Here is a 21381-nt window from a genome sequence, read left to right as displayed (position 1 = left end):
TGCATGTGTTTATTTGTATGTACTGACCATGTTTTTTTTTTTGCCTCCCTTTGTTATTTTATGTGCAAATTGTTGGAGGTCAACTTTACAATCTAGTTTTTAGGTAATAGACACAGGTAATAGTTTTTAGGTAATAGGGATCACGACAAATCTGTGGAGTAATCTAGCCAGCTATGGATACAGTGACTGTTTGGACTGTGTGTCTTATCATTTGGGGGAAGGCTGAGAACTTCACTTTTAGAGAGGAGATATCTTGTTAGTAGGAATGTAGCTACTAAGGGAGTTCAAAATTTGTGTAAAGAGTGCATATGGTAGTGGAGTAGCCGGAAGAATGGTTTCTGCCAGTTACCTATTTTTTGCCTCTCAGCTTCATTATTTACCCTTCGGTGTCTGTTAAGCAATAACTGGACTGAAGCATTTCTCCCTACAATGAGTACAATGTTAGGCTTTGTCAGCAGAGGACGCTAGAAGGACATTGCAGGAAGGAAAGGGCTTGTCTTCTGGTTCCAGTGCACTCCAGCTAGGGGCCTTGCTCCATCGTCCATCGCAGGGCACGCCTTGGGAGATCTGCTGGTGTTCCACTCCAGCTGCACACCCAAAGCCGGCACTCCCTTGGCAACTTTGCCGATCTGGTCTAGGCCCCGTGACCAACTTGCTGTGGACTCCTTGTCATGGTTGCCGCTTACTCCAGGCCTTCCACCTGGGGCAGCTCCCTAACTCTGTGCACCTGCCCCCTAGTCTTGGCTTACCTATGCCATGGATGGTTTTCCCCAAAGCCCTCCAGGCATGGACAACGTGCGGTCAAGGCTGTGCCCCAACTTCCTCTGTGCGTCTGCTCACCAATCTGAGTTCTTCTGCATCCCAGAGGGTTGATTCCCATCCTCCATATCCTGTGTGGACACCATGCACTCCAAGCACATGGGGCATTCCAGCTCTTTTGATGCATCTGTCTGACAGCCGGGGCTCACCTGCGACCTGGAAGGTTGTTTCCTAGGGGCCTCCCAATGCGGGTGCTATGTGCTCTGGGCAGGTGGTGTCCCCATGTGCTCTAAGCACCTGCCTACCAGCCTTATCTTGCTTTTGGCCTGGAGGGTTGTTTCTTGCCTGGCAACTGTGAAACAGCTCTGGCCTGGGCTAATCAGTGAACTTCACCACCGCCCAGTGAGTGGCATGCAGTGAAGTCTGAACCCCTGCCTTGGGGGTGGGGACCCTACTGAGTTTGCCCTTCCTTGGGTACTTCCCTCTTTACTTCCTTATAATTCCTCTCTTATTATAGTTTAATACTTTTTTACTTTTTCTATTTTTTTTTTAATTTTTTTGAGACAGGGTCTTGCTCTGTTGCCCAGGGCTGGAGTGCAGTGCTGCAGTCATAGCTCACTGCAGCCTCGACCTCCTGGACTCAAGCAATCCTCCTGCCTCAGCCTCCCAAGTAGCTAGGACTACAGGCACATGTCACCATGCCTAGCTAATTTTTTCTTTTTAATAGAGACAAGGTCTTGCTATATTGTCCAGCCTGGTCTCAAACTCCTGGTCTCAAGTGATCCTCCTGCTTCAGCCTCCCTAAGTGCTGGGACCGGCTGGGCATAGTGACTCACTCCTGTAATCCCAGCATTTTGGGAGGCCGAGGCAGGCGGATCAGTTGAGGTCAGGAGTTCGACATCATTCTGGCCGACATGGTGAAACCCCGTCTCTACTAGAAATACAAAAATTAAACAGGAGTGGTGGCACATGCCTGTAATCCCAGCACTTTGGGAGGCTGAAGTGGGATGATTGCTTGAGTTGCTTGAGGCCAGGAGTTTGAGACCAGCCTGGTCAACATAGTGAGACCTTCATCTTACTAGAAAGAAAAAATAGAAAAAAATTAAAAATAATCTTTATGTTTACCTAAATACTATCTTTTTTTTTTTTTTTTTTTTTTTTTTTTTTTTTTTGAGATGGAGTCTCACTCTGTCGCCCAGGTTGGAGTGCAGTGTCAAGGTTTCAGCTCACTGCAACCTCCACCTCCCGGGATCAAGCGATTTTCCTGCCTCAGCCTCCCGAGTAGCTGGGATTACAGGCATGTGCCACCACACTCAGCTAATTTTTGTATTTTTAGTAGAGACAGGGTTTCTCCATGTTGGCCAGGCTGGTCTCCAACTCCTGACCTCAGGTGTTCCGCTTCGGCCTCCCAAAATGCTGGAATTACAGGCGTGAGCCACCGTGCCTGGCCTATCTTTTGTTTGTTTGTTTGTTTGTTTTGAGACAGAGTTCAGGCTGGAGTGCAGTGGCGTGATCTCGACTCACTGCAACTTCTGCTTCCTGGGTTCAAGTGATTCTCCCTCTGCAGCCTCCCGAGTAGCTGGGATTACAGGCATGGGCCACCATGCCTGGCTAATTTTTTTGTGTGTTTTTAGTAGAGACAGGGTTTTGCCATGTTAGTCAGGCTGGTCTCGAACTCCTGACCTCAAGTGATTCACCTGCCTTGGCCTACCAAAGTGCTGGGATTACAGGTGTGAGCCACTGTGCCCCGCCTTAATGTTTCTTATAGTGCAGCACTAATTCTCTTAGTTTTCTTTTATTTGAAAATGTTTTTATTTCAGCTTCATTTTTTTAAAATTTTAAAATTTTGTTTTATTTTTAGTAGAGATGGGGTTTCACTATATTGACCAAGGTAATCCTGAACTCCTGACCTCAGGTGATTCACCCACCTCGGCCTCCCAAAGTGCTGGGATTACAGGCATGAGCCACTGCACCCAGCCCGAGGTTGCCTGTCTTTTAATTTACTGAGATAATATTTTCTTTTCTTTCTTTCTTTCTTTTTTTTTTTTTTTTTTTTTGAGACGGAGTCTCGCTCTATTGCCCAGGCTGGAGTGCAGTGGTACCATCTCAGCTTACTACAACCTCTGCCTCCCGGGTTCAAGCGATTCTCCCGCCTCAGGCTCCTGAGTAGCTGGGACTATAAGCACATGCCACCACGCTCGGCTAAGTTTTGTATTTTTAGTAGAGACGGGGTTTCACCATATTGTTCAGGCTGATCTTGAACTCCTGATCTCAGCTGATCCGCCCGCCTGGGCCTCCCAAAGTGCTGGGATTATAGGCGTGAGCCACTGTGCCCAGCTTTGAGATAATATTTTCATTGATGCTTTCATATCCTTGTTTGTTAATTCCGATATCTGGACCATCTCTTTGGTGGCACTTGTAAATGTTGGAGACTCTGGTTTCAGTTACTTTTCCCCAAAGAGTGATGTTTTTTAATTTTATCAGGCGGTTAGCTCAGTTACATATATACTACAGTCACCCTTATTGAGTTGGCAGCTCCAATTTTCAGTTTAGATCTTTTTTATTTTATTTTATTTTATTTTTAGAGATTGGGGGGTGGTTCCTCACTATGTTGCCTACACTGGTCTTGAACTCCTGGCTTCAGCCTCCTGAGTAGCTGGGATTATAGGCGCAAGACACCACACCTGGCCACTTTAGATCTTCTGTCTTTAACTGAGCTGCGTGGAGTCTGAGTTCCCTATGTGGGGTTCAGAGCTTGGGCGGAGGTGTGGGCAGACAGAATGTGGGGATTTCCTTCTCTGGCTCTTTCCCTTCTAAGATTCCCATCTTCCTCTCTAGTGGTTTCAGTTGCACACACGCAGGACCCTGTTTCAATATTGAGAAAGAGGCCGGGCACAGTGGCTCATGCCTGTAATCCTGGCACTTTGGGAGGCTGAGGCGGGCGGATCACGAGCTCAGGAGTTCGAGACCAGCCTGGCCAACATGGTGAAACCCTGTCTCTACTAAAAATACAAAGAAATTAGCCGGGCATGGTGGCGGGCGCCTGTAACCCCAGCTATTCGGGAGGCTGAGGCAGGAGAATTGCATGAACCCGGGAGGTGGAGGTTGCAGTGAGCCGAGATCGGGCCACTGCACTCCAGCCTGCGTGACAGAATGAGACTCCGTCTAAAAAAAAAAAAAAATTGAGAAGGAAAAAAATCTTTTATCTGAGGAATATGGGTCTCTTTAAATTGTCAGGCTCGGCTGGGCGTGGTGGCTCACGCCTGTAATCCCAGCACTTTGGGAGGCCGAGACGGGCGGATCACGAGGTCAGGGGATCGAGACCATCCTGGCTAACAAGGTGAAACCCCGTCTCCACTAAAAAATACAAAAAAAATTAGCCAGGCGTGGTGGCGGGCGCCTGTAGTCCCAGCTACTCGGGAGGCTGAAGCAGGAGAATGGCGTGAACCCGGGAGGCGGAGCTTGCAGTGAGCCGAGATCGCGCCACTGCACTCCAGCCTGGGGGTCAGAGCGAAACTCCGTTTAAAATAAATAAATAAATAAATTGTCAGGCTCAGAAAGACGTTTAAAAACATAGCCACGGTCACGTCTCATTCCCTCTTGAGAAAAATAATTACCTCTTGAAGCCACTTGCTATGTGGACTCTAGACTAACTGACACCACGCAGCCATAAAATACCATAAACCCTATAGTTCAACAAGGTATAGCCAATCACGAACCAATGTTCCTTCTGCAAATCAATGATAATTCCTGACGAACAATTTTATAACCACCTCCTTTCTTAATTAGCTTGGTTTAATTTTTTTTTTTTTCTGTCGAGACAAGGTTTTGCTCTGCCGCCTAAGCTGGGGTACAGTGGTGCAATCACAGCTCGCTGCAGCCTCAACCTCCTGGACACAAGCAATCCTCCCACCTCAGCCTCCCGAGTAGTTGGGACTACAAATGCACACACCACCACACCCAGCTAATTTTTAAAATTTTTATGTAGAGGCCGGGTGCAGTGGCTCAAGCCTGTAATCCCAGCACTTTGGGAGGCTGAGGCGGGCGGATCACGACCTCAGGAGATCGAGACCATCCTAACACAGTGAAACCCCGTCTCTACTAAAAATACAAAAATTAGCCGGGCGTGGTGGTGGGCGCCTGTAGTCCCAGCTACTCAGGAGGCTGAGGCAGGAGAATGGCATGAACCCCGGGGGGCGGAGCTTGCAGTGAGCCAAGATCGCACCACTGCACTACATCCTGGGTGACAGAGCAAGACTCCGTCTCAAAAAAAAAAAAAAGAAAGAAAAAAAAATTTTATGTAGAGATGGGAGTTTTCCTATGTTGCCCAGGCTGGTCTTGAACTCCCAGATTCAAGTGATCCACCCTTCTCAGTCTCCCAAAGTCCTGGGATTACAGGCATTAGCCACTGCATCTGGCCAGAACTTTGCTCTTGAATACACTGTCTTTAAAACACATTCTGACCCTCTTGATTATTTTAAGTTAATGATAGTTTGTCTATTTCTTCCATATTTTCCTTTTTTTTTTTTTTTTTTTTTTTTGAGACGGAGTTTCGCTCTTCACTCTTGTTGCCCAGACTAGAGTGCACTAGCACGATCTCGGCTCACTGCAACCTCCACCTCCTGGGTTCAACAGATTCTCCTGTCTCAGCCTCCCAAGTAGCTGGGATTACAGGCTTGTGCCACCATGCCTGGCTAATTTTTGTTTTCCTCTATTGTTGACTCCTTGTCTTCCTTTTTTAACAGTTAGATCACCTGTTTCTATTTCCTAGTTTTTCTCTTGTTTTATTGATATGGCCCTACCTTTTAGCAAACTAGTAATTTTTATTAGACCCAGAAATTGTGTATAAAAACTTACAGATGTTTTTTCTTCCAACTTTTCCTTGCTAGGCACATAGAAGGAGTGCTGATCACTTTAACCCCATCAGGGACTTTATGGTTTGAGGCTGCACTACAATTTTTTTTTTTTTCTTGAGATGGAGTCTCGCTTGGTCTTCCAGGCTGGAGTACAGTGGTGCGATCTCGGCTCACTGCAACCTCTGCCTCCCGGGTTCAAGCGATTCTCCTGCCTCAGCCTCCCGAGTAGTTGGGACTACAGGCGTGTGCCACCACACCCAGCTAATTTTTTGTATTTTTAGTAGAGATGGGGTTTCACCATGTTAGCCAGGATGGTCTCAATCTCCTGACCACGTGATCCGCCCGCCTTGGCCTCCCAAAGTGCTGGGATTACAGGCATGAACCACCGCGCCCAGCCTGCATTACAATTTTGACAAATTTCAGTCCACCTGTTTCATCCTGTTCCCAGTAAGGAGCCCTCCTGAGCATTCATATGAAAGCCCTGTGTGTTTGCCAATCCCTTTGCCCAGGTGGGTCCTAAATTCGAATCTTCATCGCTATCAGTCAGAAATTCTACTCTGCTTCTCAGAAGTTTGGGGCTTATTTTTTTATTATTATTTATTTTGAGACGGAGTCTTACTCTGTCACCCAGGCTGGAGTGCGTTGGCATGGTCACTGCAACCTCCTCCTCCTGGGTTGAAGTGATTCTCCTGCCTCGGCCTCCCGAGTAGCTGGGATTACAGACACGCACCACCAGGCCTGGCTAATTTTTGCATTTTTAGTAGAGACAGGGGCTCACTGTGTTGGCCAGGCTGGTCTCTAACTCCTAGCCTCAGATGATCCGCCCACCTCAGCCTCACCAAAGTGCTGGGATTGCAGGCATGAGCCACCATGCCTCACCAGAGGCTTAGATTTTTATAGCCTCTAGTTCTACACAGCTTCAGAATTTGGTAAATATCTTAAGGAAAAAATCTGTTATGTTTTAAAGGCTCTTTGACTCCCCAGTTTTCTTCCTCCAGTGTTATGAGATGACTTAGCTCAGCTGGCTTTTCTGCAACCTTGTCTGGGCAATGCTTGGATTCTTAGCCTCTTGCTCAATTGTAGAATTAGTAAATACCCCAGGGAGAATTCTGTTGCAATTGTTAGCTGGCTTCTCTATGGTTCTCTGTACTCTAGAATTTTAGGTCTGCCGGTCCTTCTTGCTTCACCAGCTCTCTGAGGGTATTAAAAATATGATTTTTTAAGATTATTATTTAGGCTGGGCGTGGTGGCTCACGCCTGTAATCCCAACACCTGGGGAAGCCGAGGCAGGCAGATCACCTGAGGTCAGGAGTTTGAGACCAGCCTTGCCAAAATGGCGAAACCCCATCTCTACTAAAAACACTATACACACACACACACACACACACACACACACACACACACACATATATATATATATCTCACGACACTGCACTCCAACCTGGGCAGCAAGAGTGAAACTCCATCTCAAAAAAAAAAAAAAAAAAAAGAAAGCCTCAAACTGAAAATCATATATATATATGACTTTTTTTGTGTGTGTATTTTATCTGACTTTTCTAGTTCCTGAGTGGAGTGTTGGTCAGTTAGAAGAATGGAAGTCTCTAAGCCCTTTCAAAGTGCTTCTTTCCACTAGGTGCAGTGGCTCACGCTTGTAATCCCACCACGTTGGGAAGCCCAGGCAGGAGGATTGCTTTAGGTCAGGAGTTTGATACCAGCCTGGGCAACAGCAGGAAGGCCCCATCTCTACCCAAAAAAATTAAAATTAGCCAGGTATGATGGTATGTGTGGGTGTTTTCCCGCACTGACAAATTATTCAACATCAGCTGGGTGTCCTACAATTCGATTCAATTCTGACACTACATGGAGTTAGCATCAGAGCCCACAGGTTAAGTAAGGCTCAGTCCCACAAGAATGTCCCCACTTCAAATGCTAATCGCAAGTCTGGCTCTCTGGTACTTCTGACCCACTGGCTATGAATCAGAGATTCCCACAACCCTCTCCTTGGGTTCAGTAATTTGTTAGGATGGCTCATAGAACTCAGGAAAACAGTTTACTTACTAGATTGCTGGTTTATTATAAAAGGAAAGAACTCTAGAATAGCCAGATGGAAGACATGCATAGGGCAATGTATAGAAAACAGCCAGGAAGCTTCCATGTCCTCCCTGGTGTAGACCAAAAGTAATATTCTAAGTCCCCCAAAAGACTGAATGAACCCTCCTCTCGGCCAAGGGGATTCCAAACTAAACCTGAAAAACTAGTTCAGGTCATGATTGGAAGGGGTGTTTGGACATGCTTCATTATACTGTCCTCCCTTTGGAATTCAGGCACATCTGACCAGTGTGAAAGGAAAATAAATCTTGGATCGCCAAGTGAGTGTGAACCCAGAAAATTTGAGACAGGTCTCAGTTAATTTAGAAAGTGTATTTTGCCAGGTTGAGAACACGTGCCTGTAACAACACAGCCTCAGGAGGTCCTGACAATTTGTGCTCAAGGTGGTCAGAGCATAGTTTGGTTTTATACATTTTAGGGAGACAAGCGACATCAATCAGTATGTGTAAGATGTACATTGGTTTGGTCCAGAAAGGTGGGACTACTCTAAGCAGGGGAGTGGACTTCCAGGTCATAGGTAGATAAGAGATAACCAATTACATTCTTTTGAGTTTCTGATTAGCCTTTCACTGAAGGCACAATTTACATGCAAGAGGAGGGTAGAGGAATAGTCACGTATGCCTTAGTCTGGCTCAGTGAAACAATATGGCGGGACAACTCGAAGCAGGGAGGGGCTTACAGGTCACAGGTAAACTAGAGACAAATGGATGCATTCTTTTGAGTTTCTCATGAATGCATCTCTAAAGGAGGCAATCAGATATGCATTTGTCTCAGTGAGCAGAGCAGTGACTTTGATTAGAATGGGAGGCAAGCTTGCCCCAAGCAGTTCCCAGCTTGACTTTTGCCTTTAGCTGAGTGATTTGGGGGCCCAAGATATTTTCCTTTCACATTTCCTCCCCTTTCTTTTTAAAAATCTTTTAGAGAAAGCATTTTAGAAAAAAATCAGTCTCTTGTCTCATGTTTCATCTGATCTCTCATGGCTAGGATGGTTTATTTCTAGACGAGTAGGTCCTGAGTTATTAGGAAAACTCATTTTTAGAAGGTTGTGAAGTGTCATGTCCCATAAAGACAAAATAGGGGGAGGAAGGGAGAACAACAACAACAAACAAAAGAACAATCCTGGAAAATTGCTATAAGCCACATTACTCTGAAGTCCATACATCGGTAGGCAGGTATGAAAGTGGCTTATGTATGTAAATAGGTTGCTGTTATTTTTCTTCTGAAGTTGTCTAGATTCAGTTTGCAGGGCTTTATGAAAGCACAGCTTAGTTTTCAGTGACTCCAAATTGGAAAAAAATGGAAAAAAGAAGAAAAAAATGAAAACATTATTTTGAAGACTTGTAGTCAAGAAAAATTAGAATTCGGTCCAAACTGTAGAAAATAATAAAATTGAAAAACATTAGGCAAGACAAGAATCTAACAACAGGCGTGCTATAGTTTTTGAAACAATTTTTCTCTTTCCAGTTTTCCATTATTTTTTTTTTTTGAGACAGAGTCTTGCTCTGTCATCCAGGCTGGAGTGCAGTGGCGTGATCTCAGTTCACTGCAACCTCCACCTCCTGGGTTCAAATGATTATCCCACCTCAGCCTCCTGAGTAGCTGGAATTACAGGCATGCACCATCACACCTGGCTACATTTTGTATTTTTAGTAGGGATGGGGTTTCACCATGTTGGCCAGGCTGGTGTTGAATTCCTGACCTCAGGTGATCCGCCTGCCTTGGCCTCTCAAAGTGCTAGGATTATAGGCATGAGCTACCGCATCTGGCCGAATAATTATTTTTTACATAGGCTTTTAAATTGGCTTTGATGAAACTTTGTTCCATAGAAAGAATCTCAGATAAGACTTTTTAAAAGCCGAGCCCAGCCGTGGATTTGTGCCATCAAATACCTATGAATTGCATGATCCTCTCCTCTTGAGGTTCCAAGATAAACTTGGGACTCCTGGGCCTGTCAGAAAGTGACGTGCTTTACTTGCCACAGGTCAGAAACCTCGGACAGCGGCTGTGTGGACAAAGGTATGGGGCCAGTTTTTCCAAGGGGCTTTTATTGGCTCCATAAAGTCAAATTTGATTGCTTAAAGGAAAGCACACCATTCCAGTAAAAGCCTTGGTAAAATAACCAGTTTCTCCAATTGTGTCCTGTTACAAACGAAAACAGATTCTTATTGCACTTATGCAAATAACAGTATTGTCATAAGTTAAGAATACTCACAGCTGGGTGGAGTGGCTAATGCCTGTAATCCCAGCACTTTGGGAGGCTGAGGTGGGTGGATCGCCTGAGGTCAGGAGTTTGAGACCAGCCTGGCCAACATAGTGAAACACCATCTCTACTAAAAATACAAAAATTAGCCAGGCATGGTGGCGCATGCCTGTAGTCCCAGCTACTCGGGAGGCTGAGGCAGGAGAATGGTTTGAACCTGCGAGTCAGAGGTTGTGGTGAGCTGAGATCACACCATTGCACTCCAGCCTGGGCAAAAAGAGTGAAACTCCATCTCAAAAAAAAAAAAAAAAAAAGAATACTCACAAATAATCTCCAAATTCTGGAGAAATCAGAGAAAAACAAATATGCTGCAAATTTTGTTCATAGGAGTATACTCAATTGTTAAAGCTATAAATAGCTTAAAAGTTTTCTTGACTCTGAAAAACAAAACACAGGATCAGCAACATTTTAAGTGTAAAGTTAAAAAGATCATTTCAGACACCTATTACTTTAGTCCATGCAATTAATTCCTGTTCTGCTTCATTTTTCATGAACATTTCAGTTCTCCATGAGTCGTGAAAGTTTTTCCTCTATTCTGATGTGACAATCTCTAAAGTTATCAGAAACCTTATTCAGGGGCACCTATTAGAGTTTGTTTGTTTGTTTGTTTGTTTGTTTTTGAGATGGAGTCTAACTCTGACACCAGGCTGAAGTTCAGTGGCGCGATCTCGGCTCACTGCAGCCTCCGCCTCCCAGGTTCAAGCAATTCTCCTGCCTCAGCCTCCTGAGTAGCTGAGTAGCTGGGATTACAGGCACCTGCCACCACGCCCAGCTAATTTTTGTATTTTTAGTAGAGACAGGGTTTCACCTTGTTGGCCAGGATGGTTCTCAATCTCCTGACATCATGATCTGCCCACCTTGGCCTCCCAAAGTGCTAGAATTACAGGTGTGAGTCACCACGCCTGGCCTAGAGTTTTATAGCTGATTATAAAACCACCTTCTAAAGAGGACCAAAGCAAAACAACAATTGTCCATGGATGACAAAATGTTTTAGGGCAGCTATAGTCAAAGACAAAACTGACAAGGAAATTTGTTACCTCTGTGGCACATAATAATTTAACATAACAGTTATAATTATTACCGATAATGTACATTAAGTCATATCAGAATTATAGGAGTTTCCAAGGCCAGTGGCAGTGGCTCATACCTGTAATCCCAGTACTTTGGGAGGCTGAGACAGGTGGATCACCCAAGCTCAGGAGTTCGAGACCAGCCTAGCCAACATGGTGAAATCCTGTCTTTACTAAAAAAAATACAAAAATTAGCTGGGTGTGGTGGTGGGTGCCTATAATCCCAGCTACTTGGGAGGCTGATGCAGGAGAATTGCTTGAACCCAGGACGCAGAGTTTCCAGTGAGCTGAGATCATGCCAATGTACTTCAGCCTAGGTGACAGAGCGAAACTCTGTCTCAAAAAAAAAAAAAAAAAAAAGGACTAGGCGCAGTGGCTCACGCCTGTAATCCCAGCACTTTGGGAGGCCGAGGTGGATGGATCACCTGAGGTCAGGAGTTTGAGACCAGCATGGCCAATATGGCAAAACCCCATCTCTACTAAAAATACAAAAATTAGCCGGGTGTGTTGGCAGGCATCTGTAATCCCAGCTACTTGGGAGCCTGAGGCAGGAGAATTGCTTGAACCAGGAGGCGGAGGTTGCAGTGAGCCAGGATTGCACCACTGCACTACTCCAGCCTGGACGACAAGAGTGAGACTCCATCTTTAAAAAATAAAAAGTAAAAAATAAAAAATAATTATAGGAGTCTCCCATAATTTTGGAACACATCCAATAACATATTTATACAAATACAGCCCAAAGAAAACCAAACACCATTTTATATTTGACAATGTTTCCTGTATAATTTTTATACCAAGTAAGCCAAATATGTCATTTTTGGACTTTAGGGAACCTATTAATAATATGTTAAAGGATTAATTAGGTCTGAAAAAGACATTATTTATAATTTGATTTTGGAACGTTTCTCAAATATCAAAGGTTATCACAGGCCATTGTTAAATAAGTCATTCATTTAACCAGTGATAACTCAAGGATTTCAAAAAAAAAAAAAAAGGTAAAAACCTTCATTCTTTGAGAGAGGAGACTTAATTTTCCAAACAATAAGCCCTAATAAAAACAGCATGAAGCCAATTAAATATAACTTCCATAAGCCTTTATAACTTTTATAACCTTTATTAAGGAGTCAGTTACTGCTTCAAGAAAACCTTGTTAATCTGACACAGAGGCCCATATGCTGGTCTTGCTTCAGTGTGCCTTTGACATTAATGATTAATTTATAGGGAAACTGAACTTATTTTGTCTCTCAAAATCAGCCTTTACAATCTCATCTGTCCGCCTCTTTCTTGATAGTCCCTGGGCCTTGAGGAGTTGAATAGCTTTGATTTTCCAGCCCTGTGCTTCAGGAATGAAGTTTATTTTGATTGGCATCTTCTACCAGGCGTGAAGATGGGGCTTTAATTGCCGTCAGTGTTTAACATTTAGCAGGACTTGCTGTCCTTCTTAGACCCAGGAATCAAAGCCCTGTAACTCAATGTTGCAAGTATTTTAAAAGCGCATATAGACAGATAAACAGATGTAATAACCTTAATTAAAAACTTTTTTTTAATCTGTTTTTTTCCTAGGCAAACCAAACTTAATGTGACAACTTGATTATATAAAAGTTTTTGGCTTTAAAAAAAAAAAGTAAATTCTCTTATTGTAACTTACACAGACTGTTAATGAAATGCTTGGACTTGCTGGTTTGTCCTGAACAATCCCTCTTTCTTTCTTTTTTTTTTGAAACAGAGTCTCACTCTGTTGCCACACTGGAGTGCAATGGTGTGACCTCAGCTCACTGCAAGCTCCACCTCCCAGGTTCACACCATTCTTCTGCCTCAGCCTCTCGAGTAGCTGGGACTACAGGTGCCTGCCACCACGCCTGCCTAATTTTTTTGTATTTTTTTTAGTACAGACGGGGTTTCACCATGTTAGCCAGGATGGTCTCAATCTCCTGACTTCACGATCCCCCCGCCTTCGCCTCCCAAAGTGCTGGGATTACAGGCGTGAGCCACCGCACCCAGCTTTTTTTTTTTTTTTTTTTTTGAGAAAGAATGTTTTCCGGCTGGGCACAGTGGTGCACGCCTGCAATCCCAGCAACTCAGGAGGCTGAGGCAGGAGAATCATTTAAACCCAAGAGGCAGAGGTTGCAGTGAGCTGAGATCATGCCATTGCACTCCAGCCTGGGAGACAGAGTGAGACTCCATCTCAAAAACAAAACAAAACCAAGTACCTTGCCTTCTATGCCCTCTCATGATCTTAACTGCAAACATTTCTGTGGACTTCGACACTTTAGGTAGAATTGAATACTTCAATTCTTTAGGCAGAATTTAACTTTTTTTTTTTTTTCCGAGACAGAGTCTTGCTCTGTTGCCCAGGCTGAAGGGCAGTGGTACAATCTTGGCTCACTGCAACCTCTGCCTCTCAGGTTCAAGCAATTCTCCTGCCTCAGCCTCCTGAGTAGCTGGGATTACAGGCATGTGCCACCACACCTGCCTAATTTTTGTATTCTTAGTAGAGACAGGGTTTCACCACGTTGGCCAGGCTGGTCCTGAACTCTTGACCTTGTGATCCACCCACCTCGACCTCCCAAAGTGCTGGGATTACAGGTGTAAGCCACTGTGCCCGGCCCAAATTTAACCCTTTCAACCAGTTGCCAATCGGAAATCTTTAAATCCACCTGACTTGCAAGGCTTCCCCTTTTGAGATGTCCTGCCTTTCTGGGCAAAATCAATGTACACCTTGCGTCTATTGATTTATGTCTCTGATTGTAACTTCTGTCCCCCTAAAATATATAAAATCAAGCTGTAACCCAACCATCTTGGGCACATGTTCTCAGGACCTCCTGGGGCTTTGTCATGGGTTATTGTCCTCACATTGGCTCAGAATAATACATCTCTTCAAGTATTTTAGAGTTCGGCTTTCTTTTTCACCAATACAAGCATCATCAGTGTGAAATCTAACAAACTCTTACTTTAGGAGCTAGACTTAGATTGCAGGCAGACCTGAAGTAAGAATTGGCATGTCCTTGTTTTATAGGACATCTTGAAAGGGTTCAAAGCCAGCACAGAACAATTTCTGAGGGCAGTCATCTAAGGATGCCTGAGGCTTTTTTCCTTTCCCTGGGGGTGTGGGGTCGGCCTAAGGCATAATGCTTTGACAAAAGGCTGTGAAGTAACAGAAATTCATTTGGGGCTGGGAATGGTGGCTCAGTCCTGTAATCCCAGCACTTTGGGAGGCCGAGGGGGGCAGATCATAAGGTCAGGAGATCGAGACCATCCTGGCCAACATGGTGAAGTCCCATCTCTACTAAAAATACAAAAATTAGCTGGGCGTGGCGGCACGTGCCTATAATCCCAGCTACTGGGAAGGCTGAGGCAGGAGAATCACTTGAACCCAGGAGGCGGAAGTTGTAGTGAGCCGAGATCGCACCACTGCACACCAGCCTGGTGACAGAGCTAGACTCCATCTCAAAATAAAATAAAATAAATTCATTTATTTGGGAGAGGGGGGCGGTGTTGCGTGACTCAGTCTCCAGGCTTAACTTTCCTTTTGGCATAATGAGTTTGGGGGTCCTGAGATGTTTGGGGGCCCCCAGCTGAGGTCACTGCAGGCTAGCCAACTGCCAATGGATCCCAAGGCCATCACAGCTGCCTAGCTGACCTGCAGCTGACACGCAGCTGACACATGAGCGAGCCCAGCTGAAACCACCCACACTTTCCCGTTACCTATGTATCCTATAGTCTATGGAAGCTTTCATGCTTCAGTGTCGTGGTTAAGTGGTTGTACCCTCAAGACCTCGAATATTTACTATCTGACCCTTCTTAAAAAAAGCTTGGCGACCCTGCCAAAGCATCTCTGAAGAACAAGTTTCACAGAGCAGCTCTCTGGTGTGAGAGACTGGGTGAATTAATGGCCCCCATTCTTTACTCTCTCTGTATCCATGCCTTTGGCCTTGAAAATTTGTAGTGCTTTTGAGACAGAGTAGAGACAGGGTGTGGCTTCAGCTCACCCCCACTACAGCATCCTTTCATGCATCCCCACTGACCACAAAACCCACCCCTCTACCTTGCTGATGTATCCACTATCATCAACGCTTTAGTCATACAAAGCAAATCGCCATTTTGTATTCATCTTCTGTGCTCTCACAATGTTTAACCAGGCCTTTTACTTAAAGAATTCCAGGAACTGGCCTTAGGAGGTCCAAAATATCAAACCAACATTGTGTGTGGACTGTCCCTCCTCAGGAAAGAATACAGATTTGCTGCCATTGGCTAGACCACCTGGTGGTCCATTATTCAAGATAACCCTTACAACCAGATGCTGACCTGCACACCCTAACCTCACGTGCTTTGCCCAGCCCAGCCTGCCTACTCTACCCGAGGTCAATTCCAGTGCTTTGCCTAAGAGAAAAATCCCTGCAGGCTTTGTTTGGAGTCAGTCAGGGAACTCTCTCTTTGACTTGTGTTGTGTCCCTTATGCCCAGGCATAAGCTCCAATGAAGCCTTGTCGGCAAATTCTTTTAGCCTCATGTCAATTTCTATAGCAATGAGAGTCTAAGAACTTGTAGTTGGTAACCGTTTGCCACTTTGTTTCTGGGCTTAGTTGCGTGACTTGCCTTGATCAACAGGAGTCTAGGAGACACAAGACAAGCACAGGCTTGAAATGGGGTTGCATACTGGGACTTTCCCGCTCTGCCACTGGCGTGTGAGCAGATCCAGGCTAGTCTGTGGGAAGTAAATCTGCAAACCAGAGCTGAGTAACCACAGTCACTCCAGCTGAGGTCAATGAAGGCTAGCCAACTGCCAGTGGATCCCAAGGCCATCGCAGCTGCCTAGCTGACCTGCAGCTGACAGACACATGAGTGAGCCCAGCTGAAACCACCCACACACAGCCTTGATCAGCTGAACCCCAAGACAAAGAGCCAGGCAGCTGTTGATTGCTGTATGCCCCTGAACTTTGGTGGTGGACTGTTATACAATATTCTGGCAATAGAAAACTGATACTACGGACATTAGAATTTTAAAAATTTCTTTTGCCAAAACTGGCTAAGGGAATATTTTTATTCTTCTGAGGGCAGTTAAGGCTTCTGATAAGGAAAGAGAGTCTGAACAGAGCACACACATCTGGAGCTCCAGGAGTGGGGGATACAGAATCAGATTCCATCTTGAATTTCTGCTAAAATACTTTGTACTCATAATGGATCTCAACAAAGATCTGTATTTCATCTGTGGCTCCATCTTCCCTCTGGGTCAAGTAGATGTTAAGCTGGACCTTGGCACGCCTCTTAACATGAAGAGATCTAGCTAGACAGACAGACTCCCCCATTTATGGAACAGGAATTCAATTTATTCTCTATTTATAAAACATTTTTTTAAAGTGCCTTGGGTATAAAAATCTAAATGTCTGCGGTGTGATCAGTCAGGAGCACGTAACTATCACTCTTCGCATCCTTTGGTCACTGGGAGATCCTTTGGGGGCTGGGAGGTCCTTCTGTCCCAGGCTAAAGGAAAAGCTTCACAAGGGTAAGAGCCACAGAACCCTCGGCAAGAAAGGCCGGTCAGGGAGAATGAATGGTACAGAGAGGAAAGGAAGGAAAGGGGGTGGAACAGAGGTAGAAGGCAAGGAAGGGATGCCGCACTGGAGACCGATGGGGACACTCTAATTGTGCAAGAGGGAGGATCTTCCTTCTTGAATGCTGAACACAGCTAGTCTGAACCTTCCTTGGAAAGTCCAGCTGTTTGCCCATGCATAGGGCCAACTCTCCCTGCAAAGCAGCAAATGTGGCTTCTATCAGGAAGGAAAAGTATCCATCAGTGTGACAAGAGGTCACCTTCGAACTTGCATGAACTCCTTGCGCAGCCACAAAGAGTCCTGGTAGAAGCGAGGATCGCCTAGTCTTACGGCTGTCCGTTTATAGAAGTAGCAGTACAACACTGCTGCTGTGGGGAGGAAGCAGAAGAGAAGCCTCAGGGGTGCTCCTGAGTATCATTTCAGGTTAAGAACAGAACCTGGCCAGGCGTGGTGGCTCACGCCTGTAATCCCAGCACTTTAGGAGGCAGAGGCAGGCGGATCATGAGGTCAGAGATCGAGACCATCCTGGCTAACACGGTGAAACCCTGTCTCTACTAAAAATACACAAAAAATTAGGTGGGCGTGGTGGCGGGCGCCTGTAGTCCCAGCTAATCAGGAGGCTGAGGCAGGAGAATGGTGTGAACCCGGGAGGCGGAGCTTGCAGTGAGCCGAGATAGCGCCACAGCACTCCAGCCTGGGCGACAGAGCAAGACTGACTCAAAAACAAACAAACAAACAAACAAACAAACAAAAAGAACAGAACCTAATGAGGCTGGACAGCCCGGCCTCCTGATTTCCCATAGTCTTCTAGCAAGGGCAGGGGCAGTAATCCCTCCTGTTCCTGGTGTGGCTGTCACAACCATCCCAAGCCAGCTGGGACAGGTCTGGGAAGCCAGCATCAAGGCCCTCACTGAAAGAGACATATGTGGGACCCGAGAGAGGCCTGACCTTGCTCTGGTCCTTACCTAGTCTCTGGAATACAAACAGCGTTTGAAGTCCATCTGTCCATATGAAGCTGTTGGAGTTTTTCCAGCGTAAGTTCTGAAGGAGATGTGAGATACACAAAAGTTAATGGCCACAAGAGGCCCTAATGTCTCCAACTTGGTTAGCTGCAGAGATGCCAGTTGGTTTAAAATCATGCTAACCTCTTCCTCCTTTCTACAACCCCAAGGAGTGTTTCTCGAAGGAGCCTCAAAGCTCCATTTTTTGCTGCAAAGGGAATATCTTTTAACTTTGAGGGAGGAAGTATGAACTAAGTTATTTATTCTCTTTAATTCCATAACCTTTGCCAAGGAGAAATGATATACTCATTATCTCAGGAGTTCAGCTGGTCACTGTCTTGCCTTGAAAAATCGCTGGCTCAGCTCCTGTCAGATAAAGACTTTGGTGTACTCAGGGTTTAATGAGATTAACGGCTTTTATAGTACAAAGCCAGGACCTATTTTGGCTCCAGGAACCAGGGCACAGAATCCTCTTCAGGAAGCACCCGGAGACTCTGGTGTTGCTTTGCTTCTTTCCTGGGACCTCTACTTCTTTCTGTGGAATCACAAGCACAACCTAACAGGGGGTTCAGGTGTGAAAGTGGCTTTAATAATGAAGTGACAACTAGAGAACCCTGAGGTTTTAGAGTTCAATTGAATTGAGTACATGAGAAATATACAAGATACTCAAAGAGCTGGAAGAATTTGTGAAGCAGAAGAAATCTGAAACCATAGACACTGGATCTGATCTAAGGCCTATGTTAGAACCAAAGGGAGGGATCCTGGAGGCCGGTTCTCCTAGTTAAAGTGATGGGAGCTCGGCAGACGGCATGGAGCACTCAAGGGCAAGCAGCAATCCTGCTTGGCTACTTCCAAAAACATCCACTGCCTACAGCATTAGCCATGGGGCACTGATGCCTAAGAATAACCTGTATCAACATCCACCTGCCCAAATAGCTAATGATGAGACACATTCAACTACCTGTTTTAGCCCTGGTAGGCCTGTTTGGGGCAAAGGTGAATTGAATGTTCTGGAAGACTCCCCTGACTCTTGGACAAGGCTGTTTTTCAACACATAAGGTTGGTCAAGAGTACCTTATGAAACTCTCACATGCCCAGGGCTCCAACCCAAACCACTTTCATTTCACCTGTTCTCTACGAAGGATTGTGTGAGATGTCAAAGAATGAAGCTGGGTTCCCAGAGAAAAGATATCCCAGTGGCCGGGCGCAGTAGCTCACGCCTGTAATCCTAGCACTTCAGAGGCCGAGGCAGGAGGATCACGAGGTCAAGAGATTGAGACCATCCCGGCCAACATGGTGAAACCCAGTCTCTACTAAAAACACAAAAATTAGCTGGGCGTGGTGGTGCGTGCCTGTAATCCCAGGTACTCAGGAGACTGAGGGAGGAGAATCGCTTGAACCCAGGAAGCGGAGGTTGCAGTGAGCTGAGATCGCACCACTGCACTCCAGCCAGGCGACAGAGCGAGACTCTGTCTCAAAAAAAAAAAAAAAGAAAAGAAAAGTTATTCCTAGCCCTTTAGCGATTCAGGAATTCAAAGTTCAGGCCAGGCACAGTGACTCATGCCTGTAATTCCAGCACTTTGGGAGGCAGAAGCAGGAGAATTGCTTGAGCTTGGGAGGCAGAGGCAGGAGAATTGCTTGAGCTCAGGAGTTTGAGACCAGCCTTGGTAACAAAGTAAGACCCCACCTCTATTTAAAATAAAAATTAAAAAAAGAATTCAGACTGCCACTCTTACCATGACCCAGACATGAAGGGAGATGCTGAGGGCAAAGTACACAGCTGTCAGGATGATGGTCCCTTTGAACTTATGGAATAGGAGGTTGACCAGGCCAGCCTGGAAGACGAAGGTGTTGAAGAACATGAGGAAAATGATGATGATGTTGAAGAGGACTGCAATATCCTGGATGCTGTAGACATAAAAAAAAGTACAACCAATGAAGGCCTGTGTGAGGACCCAAGAGCAGGTACTATGTCCTGAGGGACACCACGAGGCCTGTCCTTTGTTGTGAGATAGGCATCTGACATCTTAAACCCTCACAGAGATAACATGGGTTTTGGGACCTGAATGACATGAAGCTAAAATTACCTAAAATTACCCACTGGCCCCATCAGTTGGGTTTGCAGTCCATAGTCAAGGCTTTCCTGCTCTAATACTCTTTTTTATTTTTAAAATTTCTTCCATACATAGTCGTATAGAAGATTCTCTGATACTCCTTATTTTTCGAGACAGGGTTTCATTCTGTTGCCCAGACTGGAGTGCAGTGGTATGATCACAGCTCACTGCAGCGACTTCCTGGGCTCAAGTGATCCTCCCGCCTCACCCTCCTGAGTAGCTGTGACCACAGGTGTGTGCCACTATACTCAGCTAATTTAAAAAAAAAATTAGCTCATGCCTGTAATCCCAGCACTTTGGGAGGCCGAGGTGGGCAGATCACTTGAGGTCAAGAGTTTGAGACCAGCCTGGCCAACATGGCAAAACCCCGTCTCTACTAAAAATACAAAAAGTAGCTGGGTGTGATAAATACATAGTGGGGTGTGGTAGCGCACACCTATAATCCCAGCTACTAGGGAGGCTGAGGCAGGAGAATTGCTTGAACCCAGGGGGCGGAGGTTGCAGTGAGCTGAGATTGTGCCACTGTACTCCAGCCTGGCGACAGAGCTAGACTCCATCTCAAAAAAAAAAAAAAAAATTATGTTTTAATAGAAACAAGGTCTCACTATGTTGCCCAGGCTATCTGACACTCTTAAACATTTTTTTTTTTTTTGAGATGGAGTCTTGTTCTGTCGCCCAGGCTGGAGTACAGTGGCATGATCATGGCTCACTGCAACCTCTGCCTCCCAGGTTCAAGTGATTCTCCTGCCTCAGCCTCCCAAGAAGCTGGGATTACAGGCATGCACCACCATGCCCATCTAATTTTTGTATTTTTAGTAGAGATGGGGTTTTTCCATGTTGGTCAGACTGGTCCCGAATTCCCGACCTCAGGTGATCTGCCCACCTTGGCCTCCCAAAGTGTTGGGATTACAAGCGTGAACCACCACACCTGGCTTTTTTTTTTTTTTTTTGAAATAGGGTCTTTGTCACCTGGTTGGAGTGCAGTGGCATGATCATGGCTCACTGTAGCCTTGAACTCCTGGGCTTAAGCAATCCTTCCACGTCAGCATCCTGAATCACTGCGATTACAGGTGTGTGGCACCATGCCTAGCTAATTTTAAAAATTTTTAGTAGGTAGAGACAGGGTCTTGCTATGTTGCCTAGGCTGGTCCTCAAACTCCCAGCCTCAAAAGATCCTCCTGCCTTGGCTTCCCAAAGTCCTGGGATTATGGGTGTGAGCCACCGTACCCAGCCTACTAATAACTTTAAGACACTAAATCACCACTGTCAGGGCCTTTGAATTGTGTAGGTTCAGCTTTCCAGAGTGCCTTACTGCACGCACATGAAGAGCACAAGCTGGATGACAGGAGTCTTTTGGAGCAGTTCTGAGAAGGAATTGACAAAGAGGTCATAGGACAGCAGCAGGAACTGCAGAGAGAGCACCAGGCTGTAGTTACTGGTCTGGAGCATCTTCCTTCTGTTTTCTCGGGCCCCCAAGGGCACATCCCACAGTTCCCAGAAAACCGCTCCTGGCTCTCTCCCTACCACTGAGGGAGAGGCTTCTAGTTCCTTTGAATGAGAGCTGTTTCCCTTGCTCTAAGGCAAGCACCTGTTGGAGCAAAAAGATAAGCAAGGTTAGAAATGTATTAATACCATAAACATTTACTGAGGACCTACTGTGT

General features: G+C 45.5%; 1 protein-coding gene across 9 annotated transcripts in view; it reads right to left on the bottom strand.

Moving 5' to 3' along the window:
- Positions 1 to 7652: 7652 nt before the first annotated feature.
- The window catches only part of TMEM138 (transmembrane protein 138), a 15968-nt gene continuing 2239 nt past the window's right edge, over positions 7653 to 21381 (bottom strand). For 3 of the 9 annotated variants that reach the window (XM_034932733.3, XM_034932734.3, XM_034932735.3), the window contains 3 exons: positions 21042 to 21308; positions 19343 to 19514; positions 16980 to 17646 (listed from right to left, as the gene is read on the bottom strand). In XM_034932733.3, coding sequence (XP_034788624.2) covers positions 17413 to 17646; positions 19343 to 19514; positions 21042 to 21169 — 534 coding nt within the window. In that variant the 5' untranslated portion in view covers positions 21170 to 21308 and the 3' untranslated portion in view covers positions 16980 to 17412. The other 6 variants (XM_003828447.5, XM_055094403.2, XM_063608508.1 and 3 more) reach the window with 5 other exon arrangements.

Source organism: Pan paniscus, chromosome 9 (genome assembly GCF_029289425.2).
Source record: "Pan paniscus chromosome 9, NHGRI_mPanPan1-v2.0_pri, whole genome shotgun sequence".
NCBI lineage: Eukaryota > Metazoa > Chordata > Mammalia > Primates > Hominidae > Pan > Pan paniscus.
The sequence above is the reverse complement of the archived record's forward strand: the minus strand, read 5'-3'. Positions and strand labels throughout refer to the sequence as shown.